The sequence below is a fragment of the Sitodiplosis mosellana genome, unplaced genomic scaffold (genome assembly GCF_009176505.1).
Source record: "Sitodiplosis mosellana isolate CC-2019 unplaced genomic scaffold, AAFC_SMos_1.0 Smas_scaffold_3, whole genome shotgun sequence".
Taxonomy (NCBI): domain Eukaryota; kingdom Metazoa; phylum Arthropoda; class Insecta; order Diptera; family Cecidomyiidae; genus Sitodiplosis; species Sitodiplosis mosellana.
The window spans coordinates 1,757,981-1,780,435 of NW_022595246.1; the positions used below are offsets into that span (position 1 = coordinate 1,757,981).

The 22,455-nt window shown below is 36.2% G+C and overlaps 4 protein-coding genes across 7 annotated transcripts; 1 reads left to right on the forward strand and 3 right to left on the reverse strand.

Moving 5' to 3' along the window:
• Positions 1–2,290: 2,290 nt before the first annotated feature.
• LOC129565497 (facilitated trehalose transporter Tret1-2 homolog) lies at positions 2,291–15,582 on the reverse strand. The gene is made up of 10 exons (XM_055440451.1): positions 13,730–15,582; positions 7,908–7,940; positions 6,057–6,168; positions 5,169–5,589; positions 4,881–5,086; positions 4,515–4,778; positions 4,180–4,366; positions 3,913–4,102; positions 3,774–3,813; positions 2,291–3,699 (listed from the first exon to the last, which is right to left on the reverse strand). The coding sequence occupies exons 1-10, from the start codon at positions 13,741–13,743 to the stop codon at positions 3,466–3,468; spliced, it is 1,701 nt and encodes a 566-aa protein (XP_055296426.1). The 5' UTR covers positions 13,744–15,582; the 3' UTR covers positions 2,291–3,465.
• A 119-nt stretch (positions 15,583–15,701) lies between these two features.
• LOC129565498 (ruvB-like helicase 2) lies at positions 15,702–18,100 on the forward strand. Of its 2 annotated transcripts, none has more exons than XM_055440453.1 (3): positions 15,702–15,990; positions 16,408–16,687; positions 16,765–18,100. In XM_055440453.1, the coding sequence occupies exons 2-3, from the start codon at positions 16,427–16,429 to the stop codon at positions 17,944–17,946; spliced, it is 1,443 nt and encodes a 480-aa protein (XP_055296428.1). In that variant the 5' UTR covers positions 15,702–15,990; positions 16,408–16,426; the 3' UTR covers positions 17,947–18,100. The 2 variants fall into 2 exon arrangements, with proteins under 2 accessions (XP_055296428.1, XP_055296429.1); XM_055440454.1 differs by having other exon boundaries at positions 15,816–15,990; positions 16,411–16,687.
• LOC129565499 (GILT-like protein 2) lies at positions 18,096–19,813 on the reverse strand. The gene is made up of 3 exons (XM_055440455.1): positions 19,345–19,813; positions 19,121–19,279; positions 18,096–19,020 (listed from the first exon to the last, which is right to left on the reverse strand). The coding sequence occupies exons 1-3, from the start codon at positions 19,447–19,449 to the stop codon at positions 18,601–18,603; spliced, it is 684 nt and encodes a 227-aa protein (XP_055296430.1). The 5' UTR covers positions 19,450–19,813; the 3' UTR covers positions 18,096–18,600.
• A 123-nt stretch (positions 19,814–19,936) lies between these two features.
• On the reverse strand, positions 19,937–22,272 carry LOC129565500 (glutathione S-transferase 1-1-like). 3 transcript variants are annotated; one of them, XM_055440458.1, is made up of 5 exons: positions 22,160–22,272; positions 21,361–21,526; positions 20,935–21,023; positions 20,608–20,824; positions 19,937–20,496 (listed from the first exon to the last, which is right to left on the reverse strand). In XM_055440458.1, exons 2-5 carry the CDS (start codon positions 21,499–21,501, stop codon positions 20,305–20,307), a joined length of 639 nt encoding a protein of 212 aa, XP_055296433.1. In that variant the 5' UTR covers positions 21,502–21,526; positions 22,160–22,272; the 3' UTR covers positions 19,937–20,304. The 3 variants fall into 3 exon arrangements, with proteins under 3 accessions (XP_055296433.1, XP_055296431.1, XP_055296432.1); XM_055440456.1 differs by lacking the exon at positions 22,160–22,272 and adding an exon at positions 21,848–22,030; XM_055440457.1 differs by lacking the exon at positions 22,160–22,272 and adding an exon at positions 21,852–21,976.
• Positions 22,273–22,455: the final 183 nt, after the last annotated feature.

A 22,455-nucleotide genomic window follows, 5' to 3' on the forward strand; every position in this document is an offset into this window, starting at 1 on the left:
CAACGGAATATCCTTCCGTTATGTATGTAAGGGTATTTTCTGGAGATCAATAACCCAGAGAAAGCAGCAACATACTTGAAAAGACGATGTGTGAACTATTGTGTATGTATGTGTGTGTATATTTGCACAGAGTGAGAGTGAGAACGAGGATGCGATTTTATGTAGTCAGTATGGTTGTTATATGGACACGAAATTCGTGCATATTCATGTCAGTCGGTTGTATTCATCTGGAATATGACCGAACGAAATGAGTTATCAGGAGACACATAGACGCATCGAAACGATTGAACAAAAACTGTGTCATAGTCTCATCAAATGAATCGCTTTGTTGTTGATTTTTTTCTTCTTCTGTGTGTTTAATTTGCTTGCATTGTTTTCGATGATACGGTGCGCTATTCTGTGATCGGAAGAGCCGAATCATTTTATTCTTTGTCGTCACTTGAATACATCACAAACAGAAGACAAAAAGCCATGAACTGAGAGATAGTGGGTGGAAGTAGGTGAAAACGACACACAAGCTTATGATATCTCGTCCTACCATAAACAAACGGCAGTACAGCTCTCGGAACTCGGGGACCATAATAAATATGTAATATGTCATGTTCATTCGCACAAAGCACATACACTCGACACTGAGATAAACATAAAATGATTCCTGCATTCATTAGAATCCATGTAGAAATTTCCATCCATTTTTACGACAATTCACTGCCGTTCGCCTCTATCGGCTATTGCTTTACGATGAAATGCACACAGCGTTTCCGCGTAAATCGCTTCTAATATGGGGGTTCATTACATCCAATTCCCATATGTGTGTACCTTTTTCCTCGAATCGCGCACAATATTTTGTTCATTGTGAATTCATGAAAACGACTACCTGTGTGCGCTGCGCTCTCTGGCACGAATGGCTCACATTTTATCAGTCACTTTTATAGTTTTAACATGACGATCAAGATCAAACAAACTTTTATTGTTGTTCATATATTTTCCGACTCACATGTGGACTTTTGAATGTTCTTTTCAATTCCAATAAAATTGTTACATTTAAAAGAAAAGCGAGAAAAAAGTGGAGAAAAAAGCATTGACATCATGATGATACGGGTGAGGTGCATAGAGCTCTTAACGTTTAAACATTTTTTCTTTGAACTTACTGTCTATTCGTTTTTCCATTCATTCCGTGAGGGTCTCTCGTCTATGACACGCTGTGAAAATCTCATAAGTGAAAAATTACAGTAAAAATGCTACATTGAGCGACGCTCATCTCAAGTCGAGAGAAAAAAAAATAACGAATGAGACAATAGCATCCCCACTTGTATTTGCTCTGCAAAAAAGTGTGAATAATGAATGTTGTACGAGCACTATAACATATTTTACATCAACTTTAGCATTTTCTTTCCCTCCTTCCATGGAGTACGCCCATTCAAACTAATGCACATGGAAAATGTCATTGTGAAGAGTTTTTGAAAGCTTTAAAATTATATTCTTTTGCAAAACACTCGAATCTGTCACCATCGCGTAACGTTGAATTGTATTCACCCTCTTGTAGTCAATCTCTTGCAACCACCCTATGGACACAAAATCAGGTCAATTGAATATCAGCACGTCATGCTCATCAACTAATTTCTCACTCCAATGCTCGTCGACTGCCATTAGCTATCTTTTCGAATCGATTAAAGCGGTAACTCAATTTATACGCAAGCTGTCGTCGCACCCGCACAGCTACTCAGATATATATTTTTGTCGCCATACATATATGGGATGTATGGGTATGTAAATTTGTAATGAATTGATGAACTTTCACATTTCAAAAGAAAAAAGCAGCATTAGATGAAAAATGAATCTGAGCAATATTACCCAGCAACCATAACCCATTCATCGGCATTGAATGGGGTAAGGTTATGAGATGCCCAAGGTGTTGAGTGTCAGCTATTGTGAAAAAGGTTTCGGTTTTGATTGTTTTGTAACTTTGCCGAAAGCTTGAACTGAATGTTTGATGAGTTGAATTTGTGTTGTGTTAAACAACATCAACACACACACACTCTCCGCGTACACTTGCCTAAGCTCATCCATGGCAACAGGTATATGCTGAACCCTTGGCCAATCGATGCGTGTTGTATCGGAAATGTGAACCATTTTAACTTACCACTCTGAGATTATTATGGTTGCCAAAACTTTTGGGGCTTCAAGCATTTTTACGTACGAGTCGACGGCCGATGACTATATTTGACGATAAAATAATGATGATGCCGATCGAAACCAGTGTACACCAAGCAGAGAAAAAATACGTACAAACTTTCAAAAGTCGCCTTTATTCAATATTTTGTTTTTCGTCTGTTTTGTACACTAAACAATTTATAGATAATTAACTAGTAATAGAATAGGTAAATTTCCGAAGTAAAATCTAAATTAACTGATCGAATATTTTAACGTAGAGGGAAGAGTTGTAGTTTTTTCTTCTGTTGTGTTATCACCTGCGTTACTAGCACACGAGCCACAATGAGAGAGGATTTATTGTATGACTTCATACGGTATGCATAATAATAAATCATTAAACAAAAAAAACAGCTAACGACTCTGAAAAATTATGTATGTTTGTTAATAGGTATGTGTAAACGTGTCTAGGGAATCAATCAATTCAGGTTATATGTTGTGTACAGAATAAAATAACAAAAAAAATCCTCAAATAAAATCGATGCACCAACATTTTGAGATCGATACACTACACAATTGAATCCAAAAAAAAAAATAGTAAGTAGAAGTTTTAACTGGGGAAAATATGAAATTGAACTGCTCTTTTTCCATTAAAATAAGTAGTGAGAATTTTGCAATAAAAAAAACTCTTGGTATCAAATGTCATTCATCAATTGAAATTAGTAATTATCTAAGAGAAATGTCACCTTTTTTTTAAATTCCACATAAAAAATGCTAACAAAATAAGTATGCACTTGATTTCGGTGTGTTTGTAAAACGTGTTTTTAGCACTTTTTTTAGCTTGTATTTCACAGCACGTCCGTTTCAAACAAATTTTCGCATGTTTTGTGAAAATGACAGTTGTTTGCTTGAAGATTTTTCAGCATTTTTCGTCATTTTCGTCCAAAATACAATCAACTTGGAATATATGTGGCCATTCATTCAAAATACTTATTTATCTATTAATTAAAATATAATTTTCGAACTACACGTTCCGTGGGTGTGTGCGTTTGAAAAAAAAAAATTGTGTCATAATTCATTATTGTCATTGTGAACGGAATTCTACTTAAGTTCTAATTTGTCAAAAGAAAACTTGATTAGTTTGAAAAGACCGTTCAATCTAATACAAAATTAAGGAAAAAAGGAAGAAGAAAAAATCATCTAAAACCGAAATTAAAACGATTAAGCACTGTATTTATTTGTGTGATGGACAAATGTTTTGTGTGTGTGTTTATGTGTGTGTGGATGGAATCCTCGCTGAAAATTATGTGCGCATTAGACATTTTCAGCGCCGTTCATCATTTTTTCGGATTCGTTAACAGTTTGGAGTGTTTGTTTGGGTTTTCGATTGGTTGTTGGTTTTTTCGCCTTGGTGGTCTTGTTGCTGCTGCTACTCTGGCGTTTGCCTCTGAAATAGTCTTCAATTTCTGATAACTTTTTACCGTGCGTTTCAGGTAAGAAAAGTAGTGCGAAGAAGAACGCAATTATCGATGTACCGGCAAAAAAGTACTGAAAAGAAAAAGAAAGAAGCAAATATGAAGTAAGAGACAAGCAACCGGCAACCCAATCTCGATGTGAAATACCTGAATAGCATAGGCTCCGCCTAAAAATGCAGACAAATCCCTATAGAAATCCCCATCGAAACGAAAATAGAAAAAAAATACGAGTAATTTGAAAGGTTTGAGAAAGAAAAACACACGAAAATTATAAGGTTGAACTTACCGATAAACTTGAATAGCGATAAACATCAAAATGTTTGCCATCGAATATGAAATTGAATGGGCAATGCCGCGAATTTCATTCGGAAATAGCTCAGCCGTCATCGTCCATGGGATCGTCAAGAGTCCGATCATGGAGAAGCAAACGTAAAGTAAGAGACAAGCAACCGGCACCCAATCTTGTTGTGAAGTACCTGTTGAGAAAAGTGTGAAGAGAGGAAAAAATTGTGTTAACGAAAGATTTCGGAATATTTGCCGTGTGCTCAAGTACCATCTTTAATCCATTTGGTGAAAGTTCCGCTAACAAACATAACAATCGCCATTCCAATACCAGAGCACATCACGAGTGGTCGTCGTTTGAACCGTTTCAAAAACCATGCATTCGATAATGACATAAAAAATCGAGTGATACCAACGAAAATCGATACTTGGTACGCATTCACATTGCTGCCAATGTCCTGAATATTGTGTGAAATAAACGAAAAATGGAATTCATGAATGTTATTTCGAAATAAGTGTTATTGCCAGCTAAATTTTTTTATTGCACCGTTCAAAGTGTGAGGTATGGAAAATGTGAATTTATGATGGTGACTCAAGTCAATTTACCTGCATAAATGTGACAGCATAAAATAGTGTAATATAAATTCCACTGAATTGTTGAATCAAAAAGAAGAAGAACAGCATGATCATGGGCTTGTAGCCGGTTGGACGGAAGAAACCAGACCATTTCGAAGTCGAACTGTCGTAGCTTTCAGTTTGCATCGGTATGGTAAACGATGTGACTGAGAAATTCTTCGGAATATTTTTCCGGAATCGCGATTCTTGGTCACGCTGCAAACTAGCCAAATGCATATCCGCCAATGATTGAGTCTGTGTGTGTACAATGTACATATATGTGGAAAATTGCATGAGTAGAAATAATGTTTATTAGTCCATTGCATTTATTGGCTCATTTAACATTAGTAAGCATACCGTATGCTCGGGTTGTGCATAGTTTTTGTAAAGGAATTTCAGTGAACGTGCTGCGTCTTCGATGCGTCCTTTGCTGACCAGCCATACCGGTGACTCGGGCACAAACATATGAATAAATATGACGGGAACGATTGTATATATGATTGTCAGCCACGCAACCATTCGCCATGCCATGAACGCTCCTTTTGCGTACGCTATGACCATGCCTGCAATCATAAATTTCTATTTTATTTTATGGTCTCGACAAAAAGCAATAAAACGAAAATATATTTTATGAGTTGTGCTGACCGAGCGAAGCTAATGTCGGTGCAGATGAAATCAATGATCCGCGTAAGTCTGGACGTGCCACTTCAGTTATATAGACAATCGCTGGCGATGTCCCAATTGCAGAGCCAAGCCCAGTTAGTATTCGACCAAGCAATAATTCGATCATATTTGATGCGTTCGCAATCAAAAGCCATCCGATAACGCATGGGATAGCGGCCAATTTGATTGTATTCAGACGACCCAGCCATTCCATTAATATAGCTGCAATCAAACAACCAACCGGAACAGAGAGCACAATCACCGAAGCAATCCATGATGTTTGCTCTTTATCCAACTTCAAATCACTGTCTTCGCTTTCGAGTTGAGGCACCAGAATTGCCGAAAATGCCAACGAAATACCAATCACAATGTGAAATGATGCAGCCGTTGTCGCAGCAAATATCTAATTCAATGTAGGGAAATAATCATTTTCAGTGATCAATTTCAGGTATCAATAAACTTCTATGGTTTAATATAAAGCTAAATTGTTTAGCTTTTCTTCAAACCAAAATTAATTTTACTAATCACCAAATAACAATGGAATAAGGTATCAATTCCTTTTTCTTAATTGCATAATATAATAGAGAGGAAAGCACTGGATTTGTATAATTCAAGTAATGCGATCTAGTACAAAAATAATCCCAAATAATCCTTCGGAATTCTCCATAATTCTCAACAATGCTATGCATAATGCCAATAAACAAAAGTGAAATACGGTTATGGTTAGCTATTGGGTGTTGGTATTATGCATAGCAATATTGAGCACTATTGAGAATTATGGAGAATTCCGAAGGATTATTTGGGATTATTTTTGTACTAGATCGCATTACTTGAATTATACAAATCTAGTGCTTTTCCCCTTGACATTACCTGTGGAAGTGCGGTCTTAAGATTATTTGGCTCGTACGAGCTGAGCGAACGGCAACTGGTAATCACTTCACGGAATGCATCCTCTGGCTTTTGCTCTTCCGTCTCCTCAAACCTGTGTTTTTTTTACCAGAGAAAACAAGGGGAAATTCCATCAATCCATCAATCAATCATGGTAAAAAATATATCGTGAACATCTATGGGGTGCCCATCTGCCCATTCCTTTCATTCATGTCGAAATAAATCGGAAAATTATTTGAAATTTATAGCATGCTCTCGACGTGACGCACTCAACATGCAAATAATATGAATCAAGGTCAAATGAATCTTCGTTTGATTTTTGCTACACATTCAATTTTATGTGTTTCCAGGGATGGAAGCAAGTGCTTGTCATCGTTACGCTCGTCACTCGCGACGAATTCGTTTCACTTACTTTGACAGCAACAACAAAATCTTTATTGATTTCTCTTTATCAGTAATCGATCGACATGAAGATTTTATGTCGTAAAAATTGTAAATTAAATTATAGCTTGAGTGCAACCAGGCTGTCATTTGAGACTGGGTTTGATTGTGAAACATAAGTATACACTTGAGAGATTATTTGCGTTGCTCGAGACCACTATATACGCTCATAGAATTAAGTGAATTAAATTCCGACGAAATGTCAACGATGTCACGAGATTTTTACGATACTGATCTACTTTCGGTGAATTTTCTTTACTTAATCAATTATTTCAATTTGGCATGGCGATTTTGTTGCATTAAACTTTTTGGGCGTTTGAAGAAAGTGTCAATTAATTGATTTGATTATGTGGATTTTTACGTCAATTAACGATTTAAATTTAGCTAAATGGTTGAAGTGGAGTCTCGTGGTTACACCGTTCAATGGATTGAAATAAAATTCTTATCTAGTTTTTGCCAAAAAAAAACCATCACGTTCCCGCATGCATGAAATTCATTCGAATCGGCTTCGCCAAATGGATTTTTAATCGTTGATACGGTGCGAATGCCGCTATGATGGCCATACTTCAGCCGACACTCACACTCAATTTAATAATATACTCGTCATGTTTATATCATTATAAAGATAAAGTATCGCACGTAATTTCCTCATACTCATCATTACCAGCGCCGTCGGTGCTGACAATGCTGATGATTCATTTTGTGTTGTTTTGATTTGGAAAAAATTCTCTACAACCCGATAAAATCGACTAATTAAAAATATGCGTGCATATAAAAAAAAATATAGAGAGGGAGAGCAAAATGCCACGATGGAACACAAAACGAAAGAATTTTCTATGCAAAATCAACAAAATGAACAATGAATTCTCAGGGGTGGAATTCTAAGTCATTCCACCAAAATCGTTCGGAATTATTTTTTTCGTATATAAGCCATATTGGAGTGAAAGAGAGAGATTCCACTATTTTTCAGCATTCCACCGGAATTATTCCGATAACTCAAGGAAGAGTGGAATGTGTGAGATATAATTCCGGTGGAACGCTGAAAAATAGTGGAATCTCTCTCTTTCACTCCAATATGGTCTTATGTACGAAAAAAAATAATTCCGAACGATTTTGGTGGAATGACTTAGAATTCCAGCCCAGCATATTTTTCTCTTGCTAACTAGGTAATTTTGTGTGAATGGAAGAAAAAAAGTTTTCGAAAAATTCCAACAATTCTCAAGCATTTTTTTTTGATTTATCAACCGAAGAGTAGAGCGTCACAACAAAAAAAGATAGAGAGAACAAGAACCAATTGAAAATAAATTCTTTTGAAATGGAGAAAAATTTCCATTCTTAATGATCAATTAACAAGAAATAAATAAACAGAAAAATTGTTTGGTTTGAACTTACCGTTGGTTTAAACTAAGTGCACTTGATCCAATACTGTAATGAAAAATGAAAGAAATGATTGTTGTTTGGTTAGTGTCGTTGTTGATGATATCGAGATATGAATTCTAAATTGTTGTTGTAAATATAAAAAAGAAACACGGCAGCAAATACAAAAAAAGCAACAGACTATTGAACAAAAAAACGTTTGTATTCGTAACGAAAAAAGTATGCGGTCAATACTGATAGTGAACAATGCTACGTTTTTTTTATACTGAACGGATGAATAACGTGTTGTGCAATGATCAAACGAATTTTTGTTCCCTTCGCTCGGTCTGCTATCATTTTTGATTGCATATTGAAAGCCAACAATACATTGCATTTAATTCGTTGATCATATTCAAACGATGCGATAAAATAGTGTCCAAACTGATTTTCACCTCGTAGTATCGCACGTTCAATTTCCTAAACAGATTGACGCATACAATGTCAATATAATCCAACATGTTTACAAACAAATGCATAAATCATCTTCATCGTTTGCACGCTGAAATAGTTTCAACACATAATAAACAATGCAACTGAATCGAGTGAAGTGGGGCTCGATAAAATACCATTATGTGCTCTATCTGTACTGAAATATGACATACGATTCTTGTTTGGAACGTTTTCGTTTGTACGTTCGACTGATTGTTGTCATCATGCACGTATGATGGAGCGTGTGCAACGAAGGAAAAAACAACGACATTATCGATGGAAAATATTTATAAATTTTTAAAAAGCAATGGCAGCAACAATTTCGTTTTATTGCCATGGTTATATATTTTCCATGTTGCATTTTGTCCTTACTCATATGGAATGTTTATCGATCGCCCGTTTAATTGGCGCATTAATCCAACCTATGAACATGCAATTCGCTCCGATGAAACGCGTCACAAGTAAAAGCATTGACGAATGTAATGCGAACGGAAAAGTCGAAAAAAACACAAACAAGGTCAAACTTTTTTTTCCTCTTGTTTTTTGTTGCGTGGTTTGTGTGTTGGAGTTCAAAGTGAAAATATTCATCAACGAATCACGCAACAAGTTTTTTTTTGCCATTTTCATTTTCCGAAGCAAACACTTTGGATCGGCAATTTTTCTCTTCTTCTGTTTGTTTGTTAATGTGCACGAAATATTGGATTCGGGCACACATCACGTGATCCACATCGAATGATGTTCGTGTATATATTCTATAACGAAAATTCGATGTAGAGTGAAACTGTTTTGCCAATTCGGTTTCAAATGATTCTTTTTTTCGGTTCGAATATTTTCTATACTAATTGCTTGTGTTTCACTTTCAAATGCTCCCACCGTGAAGTCATCGTATTTATAGAACATATTCATCTGTTGTCTAATACAATGCGCACTCTGTGTGTTTCCGAGTGCTCGTGAATAGCGTTAAATGAAGCGATGAAATAATATTATACAAATAGGCTTTGACTCAATCGACAAACACAGCAGAAAAACACAAACAACCAATAAAAGTATTCAAAACAGAGAAACATCGCTGATATTATTAGTTTTCTAACGCCATTCAATTTGCATACAATTTACGGATTTCCAATGAATTAAGTTATTTTTTTTGCCGCTGTTATTTTGACTACGAACAGGTTCCGTGAATCACAAATCATTTCATCCGAATTTCGGATTGTTTTTTTTTTTTTTTTTTTTTCATTTTAAAAGATTTGACGAGAAAAAAAAACAAAAATGGAGCGAGACATTGTTATTTCGATCTTAAAAACCGATAGCTCGTTTTCACGTGTCGACACTTCTGGTTGAACTTTGCGCTTGGCAAATTAAAATATATGGCAAAAAAATTGATAAATTTCGTAAATAATGGCAACATTCACCTCGTGCCGTCGTCATCACTGCCGTCGCTGCTGCTAAATGATGTATGCAAACATTTAGATTGCATTCAATTGCAGTTGATTGAAAATGTTTAGGACCACACCAACATTATTGGCGTTGTCTGCCGCTGTTTGTAGACAAGCGAGCAGCTGATTGCATTTTTTTTTTGTTATTGCAAAGCTGCCTCGAATATTTCTATAGTGGTTCCGTGTGAACAAAGAAAAAAGGCAAACGTGCCCATTTCATAAAGCAGTAGAAGCGCATACTTATCAATTTTAACGAATCAAATTCAATCGAAATAATGTAAGTATGATTTATTAGTGCCTCGCCGAATTCCAATTGATTGAAGATAAGAATGTTAATTTATACGGTTTTAAAGATGACGATCTTGAAATATTTCTCTCCTCAGGCGTGACAAACGCGACGAGCTCGCACAAGGGTCGTATTTTAGAGTAAGATCGAACACGAGACGAAAGAAAATATGTTATAATCAACTGACAATCGGCGTTAATTTCTCGATTATAAGGTTAAACGTTTGTTGTTGGCAACAACAACAACCATGATATCGATATATCAATAACATCTATTCAAATTAATATTCAGGCATTCACTGAATGTGAGGCACTTTTTTTTGTCATGTTTTCTCTTTGAAACGACCCGCATATGAAATTCATTGTTGTTGTTAAATTCCAATGGGCAACGAGCGTGTATGTGTCAAGCAATGAATTGATCCAATTAACTGAATGGGCTAATGGAAAAATGCAAAGGACAAAACATCCATTCGGACAACAGTCGAACGGCAATAATAGTGCACATGAAGATTGCGGCTCGTGTAAATTACGTAATAAATCGGTACATTTTGTTTGCACACACAAAAACACTCAACGCAAATTAATGAGCATTTTGAATTGGCTATTAAAAATGATTCCTTCCCGGACACTCCGCTGTGTCAAAATTGATTTATTAATCTATTCAATTTGTGAATTTGCTATACCGTCACCTTGGCGACTCATAACTGCAAAATAAATGGAAAAAACTTTGTGGCATCCTCTTGTTTTTCGGTGATGTAATCAATTTATCGCAGATATTCTAGCATTGAAATTTAATAATCTAGAACGCATTTCCATGTGACAAATTTTTTTGCTCGAATCAGCATCGAGACTCAACGGCGCCGCTCTCTTTCAAATCGCCCTAGTTTTTCTGTCGCATAAACTACATTGTGTCAACGACAATTGATAAAAAAAAACAAAGACAGTTGCGTATTTGCCATTTTTTTTCCATTCCTTAAACGAGTTAAGTGGTCTTGAAGCCATCAAACTATCCATAATAAATTCTTCCTTGATTACGAATCGTTCCACTGGAGTGCTTTGAATCGATCCACTCTGCTCGTATCAATAACAAGATAAAAACACTCTCGTTCTCGTTTATTTTTGTAAACAATCCGAAAGTTCCGTACACGAGTGACGCAGCCAATTTCCATCGCACGTGCGCGTTCGTCACAACACAGAGACGCGGGCGAAAAATAAAACGAACACACGCACTGGTACAAATTGCCGAAAGACGAATTCAAACGCGTTGTTCGGGTTGTAAAAACAGAAGTCAATTTTTCGGACAGCAAGTCAAATTATACGCTCGCCGTAGTAATACTGAAAAGGAAAATCCCATTATTATTACAATAATTGCTTTCGAGCGAATAGCGACCGTGCTAATATTAGCATTAGGATCATTGATGACAGCTTTTTTAACGCATTTAGAGCGTGTACACGCTCGAACTACGTATTTCATGCCATGAATGAAATCGTCGCCGAAATGATGATAACAAAAATGAATTGAACTGATTTGTTTTCATGGTCAAAATTGAACATCAATCTAATAACTGTTAATTTAATGAATCGTTCGCCGATTTTATGTGACACTAAATAATTTTAGCAGCAGACGATTCTCACAGGAAATACTGTGTGCTATATGTAATTAAAATACGCACAAATCAAATAGAACACCAAAAACAAAATTATTCAAACAGAATTTGATTTTGATCTCGCATAATTAACATGGGGCATCTATCATTTCTGAGTGGTCAGCTGAATGGATACGTTTTCCCCCGCGCGTGAATATATACACAGCTCATACATGTAATAGGGTTAACAGTTCAGCGGCGACGTGATTTTTCAATAAACTACTGCAGTGGCGAGCATATCATATGCTGCATATCAGCCATGTGTGGCAAACTGGGCACGGAGTAACTGTGATAACATAAAAATATCACTCTAGAGAAAGTTTTCCAATTTGCACACGAACAAGATGCTGCCAATGTGACCAACAAGATGCTGTTCAATTAGTAAATTGGATTTTCATGCACACACATTACACTGTACTCATACCGTACAGAAGTAGCAGTGACAGTATGTGAACTAATTACATGCGAAAACTGGATTGGAGGAAAGCATGGCATAATACGTGATGATTGAACTGAATTATGTTGACACATCGGTTCAATCAACAAAATTGAAACTGCGAAACTCTATTCATTGTGAACTTGGTCAATTGAGTGGAAATACATTTCGAATTTGATTTGCTTTTGGTTTTTAATTAATGAAATTCCAATTTGCACACCGAAACCCACTAGAAAATTTTCTGTAAACGTTTTCAGCAAATACCATTTGAATAATAACCAATATATTGATCATACACATAAATGTGTCTCCGTGATGACTATCGTCCTTCAAATGAACGCGCTCGACACACGAGTAAAAACAACAACACTTGGAAATTCGAGAAAAAAAATATTATCATACGCAAATAATTGCTTTGACACATTCAACTCATTCGCATTGATTGGATTTTGTGCCCAGCACATTTTTCGTTCGATATTTTACTAATTGCTATTGAATATGTGATATAGGAAATGGTGATAACGATTTTCAATTGCGAACATTCGTTTAACATGACGTGAGAATATTCTTCTTTCTCTTCTTTGTCGTACTTTCTTCACAACCATCATCGCATTCCAACGAAATTCGGAAAAAAATGTGCGACATTAATTTTTGCTTACGAAAATACAAGGTTCACATGAGGACAACCAGTATATTGTGTCAAAAGGCTATCACATCTGATTGAAACGGCTTAGATGTTTTTTTTTCGCTCTTCCACATTCGAATGAATATATCAAATAAACCGGAATCACAATGTGTATGGATTGCATAAAATAAAGCGCCATCTGTACCATGATTCTTTTGTTCGTATAAGTCCAATGTATTCAATTTGAACGCTCGGAAAACGTTCAAACGTTCAACATCATCATTCCCTATAGTATTGCATAGTTCATTTTCCATAGAATTGGTGGCGCTTATATTGTGACAAACGTCAAAGCATAGGATTGTATACATTATATATTGTGATTCCGAATAAACATTGTCTTTGGCGGACGGGCAATTCAAAAAGGTGAATCACTATGATTATACACTTTTCGATTTTTTTTCACTTTTCATCCTTGCGATTTACGCGTAGCAACGAAATTCAACGACGAAATACTCATTTTACGAGCAGATGAACAAAAATGAAACTACGAAATTACAATTGACATAAATTCTCAATTGAAGTTTCACCAAATTGCTGCGATTTTACGACAACTTCTTTTCAAAATAAAAACGACTACATCATTCAATTGTCTGTAGTTGTTTTTCTGCAAAGTTATTGCGATTAACGGCAAATTAGTTAACATGCATATATTAGCGCGCAACAGATGATTTTCCGAACGAATAACAAAACAACGAATATTGTGCATAAAAAAACGAGTTTTGAATTGCGAATATTTCTGTTATCATGACATTGGGATGCAGTTTGTTGCGCCACGAAAACTTTCAAACTCATTCACAACATTGTTTCTCTACACAAATTTTGAACCGCATACATGTCTAGCCTCTATGAATTGATAGTTTATTATACTTGCTAATGCTTACCTTAACGGATCCATTGTCTTTTCTTAATTTTCTTTTCAATTCGTTTGTACGTTGTGATCGAAAAAAGTCTGATGTGGAATTTTTCGGGGCGTTAAGTAAACGATCACTGGTGTGTTTATGTTTAAGTACAAAAATATTATTTAAACGAGTTGCCGATCTAATTTGAATTTAAAATTGTGGAAATTAGAGTCTCTCACATTCGATTCTCCTTCAAAGTACAAGTGTTTTTGGTCGATGAAAACGAAGCAGTAAACTAAAAGAGAATCGATCAAAGATCCAGATCTATTGATAAATGAGATAATTCTTTTTTGTGTTCTTTTTTTTTTAGTTGTGTTCGTTCGTTTTTTTGTGTATACACGAATTCACTCTATAGTTTCGTTCTGTTCTATTTTGGCAACCAATCTGTGCTTCACCCACACAAATGCACCGAACAATTGCTGGCGAACAAAAACACTAATTTCGAATATGCTTTGTGCAGGTATTCTTTGTTATTGATTGTGATTGGTATAACAAAAACCAAGCCGTAGTCTTTGTCAACACACGTTCGACGAATTTAACAGGAGAGAATAAAATTCGGCCAACGAACGACACTAACCAATTTCAATATTCGGCATCAACTAAGATTTATGTGTCTCTTATTTTTTCGCTTTATTTCTCGTTTTTTTTCGTCACACATATGCGTACCAAATCACAGCGCGATGTGGCAGTTTGCAAGAAAATTCGTTTTGTAGTCAAATAATGTAATCAAACACGGTTTTTGTTTTTAGAAATGTTTGCTTTTTTTCTCTGTATTTTGTTAAGTTGTTCCACAATACGCCTTTATGCTCGCACACATGCAGCTGGTTTGTTTGATTTCTTGTTAAACATTGACTTCGAATCGTCGACTCTTTATGACGTGATTGAGAATTGAGTTTGGTTCATACGCACGATATTCTTCGCTACTTCGTTACACTCAACGCAATGCAAAGCAATTGGTATGAGGATGATTTAATCCATTTGGGATCGCCTGTTGCGCTATGCGGCTGATCCCATGGAAAAATCTATTAATTTCTTTATTATACGATCTCAAGCGGAGCGTAAACGTACACACTCACATACAAATACACACTCTTTTTCACAGAGATTCGCTTCGAACGCACAATTGCTCACTCTTCATTCGATGTATGTATATATACAAAACGACACTATTCGAATCGCATTTCAATGAACAACGATGATTTATCGATTTTTGACGAATAAACACTTTTTTGCTGCTGTTGCTTCGTTGTCGTTCTATCCCGTTCGCTCTGCTATTGAATTGGGAGCGTACTCGATAATTTAAAATAGCGAATTTTATTAATTCATCATTTTGTTTCGATCGAAACGCGAATTACGAAGACGGAACAAAAAACAAATTCGTTTTGTATTCGCTACAGTCAAAAATATTTACACTCAACACTCAAAATATTCACAATTAAGTGAACGTTCACCGTATGTGCTCATATAATATGTAAACTGTTCAATTTTACGACAGAAAAATACACACAATCCGTGCAAAGAGCCAACAAAATGTAATACGTTTTTTTCTCTCCTTCTTCTGCGGGGAGAATCGAAACAATAATAAAAAAAAACAGAAATGAAACACACAAAAATACGAAGAACGAAGTGAGTAGAAAATGTTTCTGTGAATGCACAATGGCTTAACAACACTGGGCCGCTTGAGCTTAACACAGTTTGTGTTGCGAACCAAACTACAACTGATGCCTCGAAACTAAAATCTAATTCTCATATATGTCTATCACACAGCCGACCGAATACCCGATTCACTTCTTCGATTCAGTGTGTTCATTGTTTTTTCTTCTCTTCTCTGCTTCTCCCTTTTTTTTCGATGTGCTGCTTTTGTTGTTGTTTATACTCTATGGGGTCTATACAATCACAAATATGTACTACTGCTACCTACCAAATTCTTTGCACAATTTTCAAATGAAAATCTAGTACGCCTATCGCACCGCATCGCCTTATGCTCGCTTTCTTTTGGCATACACACACTCAGACACATACATACGCACCGGTGACTGTACTTCGCAATGCTTTCCCACTGACATTTGACAATTCGGTTGTTGTTTGCAGTAACCTAACTAAAAACAAGCGCGTTCGCGTCAATTCAATCGTAGTCACATCTGGTTTTTACATTTTCTGTTTGAAATACGCACATTTTGTTGGAAAAATCATTGCAAAAATACTGTCTTTGCGACAAAAAGATTCTTTTAAACACGAAAAAGGTTCGTATTTTCCCTTAGTTGTGAATAAATTCGGTTTGTATTGTGATTTTTGCAGTGGAACTGAGTACTTCATTCAATAAAAGTGACGCTTTAAGAAATTTGTTGCATTTTTGGTCAATTCTCCATATGAATCAGTTAATGCAACGCATGTTTGTTTTGATTAGTTTAGATCAATTTTGAGAAAAATTCTCCATCAAAATGCTTTATTTGATCAAAAAATCGACCGAATCGCTGTTATTGTGAAAACCTAACCTAAAAATCGATCAAGTCGACCGGTTGGCCCTGACAACATTCAATCAACAACCGTCATTTTGTTGATTTTTTCATCGATTCAAGCATCTAGAACACTCTAAACATATTCAAATAAACAATTCACGGGACTCAAAACCATTTCTAATTTTATCAAATTCATTTCAGAAGAAAGAATTCAGAGAAAATGACAGAGGGTCAAATTGAAATTCGCGATGTGACTCGCATCGAACGGATTGGAGCACACTCACACATTCGTGGATTGGGTTTGGATGATGTGCTTGAGGCCAGATCCGTTTCGCAAGGTATGGTCGGACAAAAAGATGCTCGTCGAGCTGCTGGAATTGTTGTGAATATGGTTCGTGAAGGGAAAATTGCTGGTCGATGCATTTTGATTGCTGGCGAACCGAGTACTGGTAAAACAGCCATCGCAGTTGGTATGGCAAAGGTATGTAAAACATTGAAGGAGGAACAATGATTCCCATTATTGAGCCAAAATTAAACAAACATGAATTTCTTTACCAGGCCATCGGTTCCGAGTCCCCATTCACGAGCATGTCCGGATCGGAGGTGTATTCATTGGAAATGGGCAAAACAGAAGCATTATCACAGGCGCTGCGCAAAAGTATTGGTGTTCGCATTAAAGAAGAGACGGAAATCATTGAAGGTGAAGTGGTTGAAATCCAAATTGATCGCCCGGCAACGGGAACGGGTCAGAAAAGTGGCAAAGTCACATTGAAAACGACGGAAATGGAAACCAACTACGATTTGGGTAATAAAATCATCGAATGCTTTTTGAAAGAGAAAATCCAAGCCGGTGATGTGATAACCATTGACAAAGCATCGGGCAAAGTGACAAAACTTGGTCGAAGTTTTGCACGTGCCCGTGACTACGATGCAACCGGTGCACAAACACGTTTCGTTCAATGCCCTGAAGGGGAATTACAAAAGCGCAAAGAAGTGGTGCACACGGTGACATTGCATGAAATTGATGTCATAAACAGTCGTACGCATGGATTTTTGGCACTATTTTCGGGCGACACCGGGGAAATCAAGCAAGAAGTACGTGATCAAATCAATAACAAAGTGATGGAATGGCGTGAAGAGGGCAAAGCTGAAATTAATCCGGGTGTGTTGTTCGTCGATGAAGCGCATATGCTGGATATTGAATGCTTCTCCTTTTTGAATCGGGCTCTCGAAAGCGAAATGGCACCGGTGGTTGTGATGGCCACAAATCGTGGCATCACCCGAATTCGTGGCACAAATTACCGTGGACCACATGGTATGCCAATCGATTTGCTGGATCGTATGATTATCATACGTACAGTTCCATACTCAAAGGCTGAAGTGAAGGAAATCCTGAAGATTCGATGCGAAGAAGAAGACTGTCAACTGCATCCGGATGCAATCACCGTTTTGACACGTATCGCAAAAACAAACAGTCTTCGATATGCCATTCAATTGATTACTACCGCGAATTTGGTGTGCAAACGTCGCAAATCCACTGAAGTCAGTGTTGAAGATGTTCAAAAGGTGTTTAACATGTTTTTGGACGAAAAACGATCAAGCCAAATCATGGAAGACTACCAAGATGAATATCTATTCAGCGAAATAACGCCGACAAAAGAGGATGATACACAAAAAGATGCCGACAAATCCGAAGATGACAAAGATAAAGATACACCCATGGACATCGGCGACAAATAAATCCACTTACAAATTACTCTCTCACTCATTCTCTATTCAACAATTCCAATAATCGGTTGCTTCATAGGCTCTAGATGTTTGCATTTGTCATAATAATAAACTTTATTGAAAGAAAAACCAGAAAATCAAATAAAAACATCAACATTGTATAAGATTCGGACTTGTTGTCATTTTTCTTCTTTTGCTTCCATGCATTGTTATTTATTTAAAATTCTTAGCTACAAAAATTCATAAATAAATATCGCAGTTGTCTTGTATATTTGGTATGCAAGGGTCGGTTTCACACCTTATAAATACGAGAAAAAAAAATAGTTTAAACTAGTAAAACCACCACACGGTTGTCGTTAAGTCATTTTGAACAACACAAAAGGTGATAAGAATTGTTATCGCTACAATACAGCGCTCATAGCCGAGCACAGAAAAGAATTGATATTTCACATATATTAATACAATTTAACCGAGCAAAAAAAAAACAATAAATGACTCGTCAAAATGTTCACAAACACGTGACTTTCACTTTTGATCGAGAAAAAAAAGTAGAAAAAATGTTCTCTTCAAACTGTCACATTGACAATCGTCATCTAATACGTACGTGTGTGTTTTTTGTCTAATTAAAAAAGTCTTTGATCATTATATGCGAGGAAGAGGTTTTGATTAGAGACATGGTGCTGGCATTGGACCATGGCCAGCGACAATTTTGCACACTTCACCCAGTAAATCTTTCAGTATTGATGCTTGTCTTCCTTGTGATCCGTCTAACGTTATGGTTGGAATGAATGAAACCCTCGGTCGTAGTGCTGCTGTTGCTTCCCCGTGCAACTTCAACAGTTCAGCTCCGTGTGGACTGTCATAACACTTAGCAATTGCCTCGTAGTCGAGATGATTCTCTTTTGCGCACGAAATCATAGCTTCTTTTGGCCGGAAATTATTTCTTATCATACAGGCTATCATATCTAGTAATACTTTTTGGTCTTGGACTGCTTCAATTGTGCAGGCATGATAAATGTTTGCCTCGCATTCAGTTTCACCATGTTGACAATCGAAGCTTAACGATCCGTCCCGATTTGTGTTGGTCTGCAATTCAATTAAACGTCAGTGTAAACAAAATGAAATGGAATAAATCAAATGAAAAGAAATGTGTGTAAATAATAATGGAACAGATGTGTAAAAGTACCGTTGCTTTTCCATAGGGAACCAATTGAAAATCGATGAGTGACGGTGCTTTTTCATACGATGGCTGTAATTGCTTGAGTATAAAATGCTTTGAATCGGGACACAGAGCCTCATAAAATACCATCACCATCACCGGAGAGCCAACCGTACGTGATAAATTCTGCTCAATGCCAAATCAAAATCATTATTATTCATTTTATACCATTTCAATTGGTTGCAACTCACCGTATAATCATCTGTACCGGGCCAATTTCGAAATATTTGCCAAAATATGAAGACCGCCAACAGGATAATGATCATCCGAATGCGAAATGCATTTAAGCAGTGCATCCTAATTCAATTAGCCACGTACTCACACTTTTCAGTAATAAACTCGACTTAACTCAAGTGTGTTTTACCTTTCTTTTCGTTTTTTTTATATCTTCCCTACGTCACACACTCGAAAAATACTTTATTCGCACTCGTTACTGGAACCTCACACTTTCAAATCACATTCATTTGTTCGGCTGATTTGTATTATGCGATGCGTTTAATTGAAATCATTCAGGTGGATCTGTTTACTTCTTAATTACCGCACAACTACAATTGCCCTACGTTGATTTATCAGCTCGAACAGACGAATACGCATACACGGCAAATGTATTTTGTTTAGATCAAATTCTCAGTGACAGTCAGTACGATACTACGACTACGTAGTCCATCATCTGTCATGGTGACACTGAAAAAACCTGACAACAGCTGAGTGCTACATGACTTTAAAGGGTTGTTAAAATGAAAACACACCGTGGATTAGTTCAAAATATGTTGATATCAATGCTTTATTTTGTTAGATATTTATTTATTTCTCAAATGCATGTTTCTTTGGTTTGTTTAAGGTGATTAGACAATAATCAAGGAAGTATTCAATGAAATGTTTTGAAATATTTGAACGAAATTTAAATTTTGGAAGACAATTGCTTTGGTTTTCTTCATTAAAATCGATTAAATGCATGACGAGACGAAAAATAAGCAGAAAAGTCGAACTATGTCATTTCGAATGACTAATTGAATGAAAAGGCAAAGTGAAATTTGCTCCATATTGCAATTGTGGTGCAAAAGTGTGAGCACGCCAAAAGATATACGCCAAAAGTGTGAGCACTGTTATTCAGTACACTGCCCGCGTATGATGAGTGTGCTAAGCAACATTTAGTTCCTGTTGAGGAATTTTTTGAATTCAACAAGACCAGCTTCATTGATATCGTAGCCTGGTGTGGTGGCCTTGCATTTATCCAACCATCCAACCACATTTGGATACTTTGAGAGGTCGAAACCAGCAGCTTCCAATGCTGAAACTGTTGCGACCAATGAAATATCAGCAACAGTCAAATTGTCACCGGCCTGTAAAATACCGAAACAAAGAAAATTTAGCTTGTCCGTCTTTAATTTTTCAATTTTTTTTTATTATTAGGTTTTAGGTTCAATCATTTCGAATTTCTAGTTTAAACTTACCGCATAGGTTTGGCCATCTAAGATGGTATTGAAAAAACCAACGGCATTTTCCAATTTCTTCAAATTGTCTGGATTGTGTGGTACTTTTTCCAAAACTGGTGGGTAGAAGTAACCAGCAAAGCATTGATACAATGTACCCAAGTCGAAGTACAATCGTTGGTTAACAACGGCACGCGCCTTTGGATCAGATGGATAAAGTATTCGGGTTTTACCGTACCTGTTGGAAATAGTGGAAATAATAACGAATAACTATGTTCTGGAATTATAATGAAAATGTTCGTTTTGATGTTTCTCTGTTGTGTGTTTATAATATGAAGGTTTGCTTACTGTTCGACTAAGTAGACCATAATGGCGCGTGATTCCCAAACAGCGAAACCATCGTCGACTAATGTGGGAACGGTATGTTGTGGGTTAATCTGTTTGGAAATGACAGCAAAATAAAATAAGAAATGTGAATGATTCTACAGAAAAATCACGATGCGATTAAAATCATTACAAAAAATGTAGCATGTTATTGCGTTATTGTTTTTCTTCGGAGTTTGTACAATACATCGTAGCGGTTTATTTGTGTCGATTGTCTATTGTTCAGGTACTCTTTATCTTTATTTGTTCATAATAAATATATTATTTTTATGTAGTCAATACGTTGAAGTGTCTTATCTGAAGTAATTTACACTGTAATAGAAAACCAGAGCACTGCCTCAATACTCATCGAATGTGCTTTGAAAATTCTGAAATTGAAACCAAACGTACCTTAATGAATTCGGGATTCAAGTGTTCGCCAGCTGCCAAATTGATAGGTTTCAAGTTCAAGTCAACGCCCACAGCCTTAGCCGTCATTTGAACGGCATGGCATGGAGGTGATCCAACAGTGTAGTAGAAGTCAAGACCCATTCTGGATAAGCTCTTTTTCTTTTACCTAATTTCAAAGAGAACAAAAGTAGAAACAATGAGTCCTTTCTCAGTACGAAAACAGATGTTCGCAATCCAAAAAACACATTCTGATTATTTAATTTTCAAGTGAGTAAAATGATAAGAAACCGATGGTGACCTTAATGCGATGAATTCTATAATTTATTTCTTTTTCTCAAATCAAAAATCAAAATATAAAAAATATTTCACACAATTCGTATCACCAAACCGATATTTTTATTCATTGTTAGTTTTTCATAAAAAACATTCGAAAACTACGATAGATAAATTATATTTTGTTAGAGATAAAAATGAGAGAGAAATTTACTTGCTACGAAAAATAACTTTCTGGCCGGCTCAATGAGAATTTGAGCGTAGAATAGCTTCTCTTGAACAAAAACACCAGCTTCGGCAATGTCATAAATGATAATGTATATGTATACAAGAGCCTCTTGTCAAAAGATAAAGACAAGTGTGGATAAATATCACGCGCACAATTTTACCACATACATTTTCAGAACTGTCAAATTAGTTCATTGCGCGCGATATTTAACATAGAATGTGTTTCATTCATTTCTATATCGATTCAAACATTGTACATTCCCATCAGTAATATTATTGAGGTGAAGATTATTCTTACCATCTATGTACTCTCAAGTGTTTTTGATTATTCCAGTTTAATATTCAACCAATACAAAGCAGCAAATATTCACACCAATTCAATGTCATCGAAATTTCTCGTACTTTCCATCAAAAGTGAATCGCTTACACTTTATCCCATCAGATTCATTTGATTTACCGCATCGCATGGCGTTTATTTTGAAAATAGTAACATGTATACTGCATTTCACACAGAACCCGCTAGAATTTTCGCGAAACGCTATAACGATGTGCGATACATTCGATGCGTCGCACGCGATATGTGTAGAATGGTCG

Coding starts and splice junctions, on each gene's coding strand:
- LOC129565497 (XM_055440451.1), bottom strand. Junction 5,590..6,056: donor TTAAGACCGCACTTCCACAG/GTAATGTCAAGG, acceptor ACATTGAATTAG/ATATTTGCTGCGACAACGGC. Junction 3,700..3,773: donor GCGGAGCCTATGCTATTCAG/GTATTTCACATC, acceptor TTTTCTTTTCAG/TACTTTTTTGCCGGTACATC.
- LOC129565498 (XM_055440453.1), top strand. CDS start 16,427: ATGACAGAGGGTCAAATTGAAATTCGCGATGTGACTCGCATCGAACGG. Junction 16,688..16,764: donor TCGCAGTTGGTATGGCAAAG/GTATGTAAAACA, acceptor TTTCTTTACCAG/GCCATCGGTTCCGAGTCCCC.
- LOC129565499 (XM_055440455.1), bottom strand. CDS start 19,449: ATGCACTGCTTAAATGCATTTCGCATTCGGATGATCATTATCCTGTTG. Junction 19,280..19,344: donor CCGGTACAGATGATTATACG/GTGAGTTGCAAC, acceptor GGCATTGAGCAG/AATTTATCACGTACGGTTGG. Junction 19,021..19,120: donor TTCCCTATGGAAAAGCAACG/GTACTTTTACAC, acceptor ATTGAATTGCAG/ACCAACACAAATCGGGACGG.
- LOC129565500 (XM_055440458.1), bottom strand. CDS start 21,501: ATGGGTCTTGACTTCTACTACACTGTTGGATCACCTCCATGCCATGCC. Junction 21,024..21,360: donor TGAATCCCGAATTCATTAAG/GTACGTTTGGTT, acceptor ATTTCCAAACAG/ATTAACCCACAACATACCGT. Junction 20,497..20,607: donor TAGATGGCCAAACCTATGCG/GTAAGTTTAAAC, acceptor GGTATTTTACAG/GCCGGTGACAATTTGACTGT.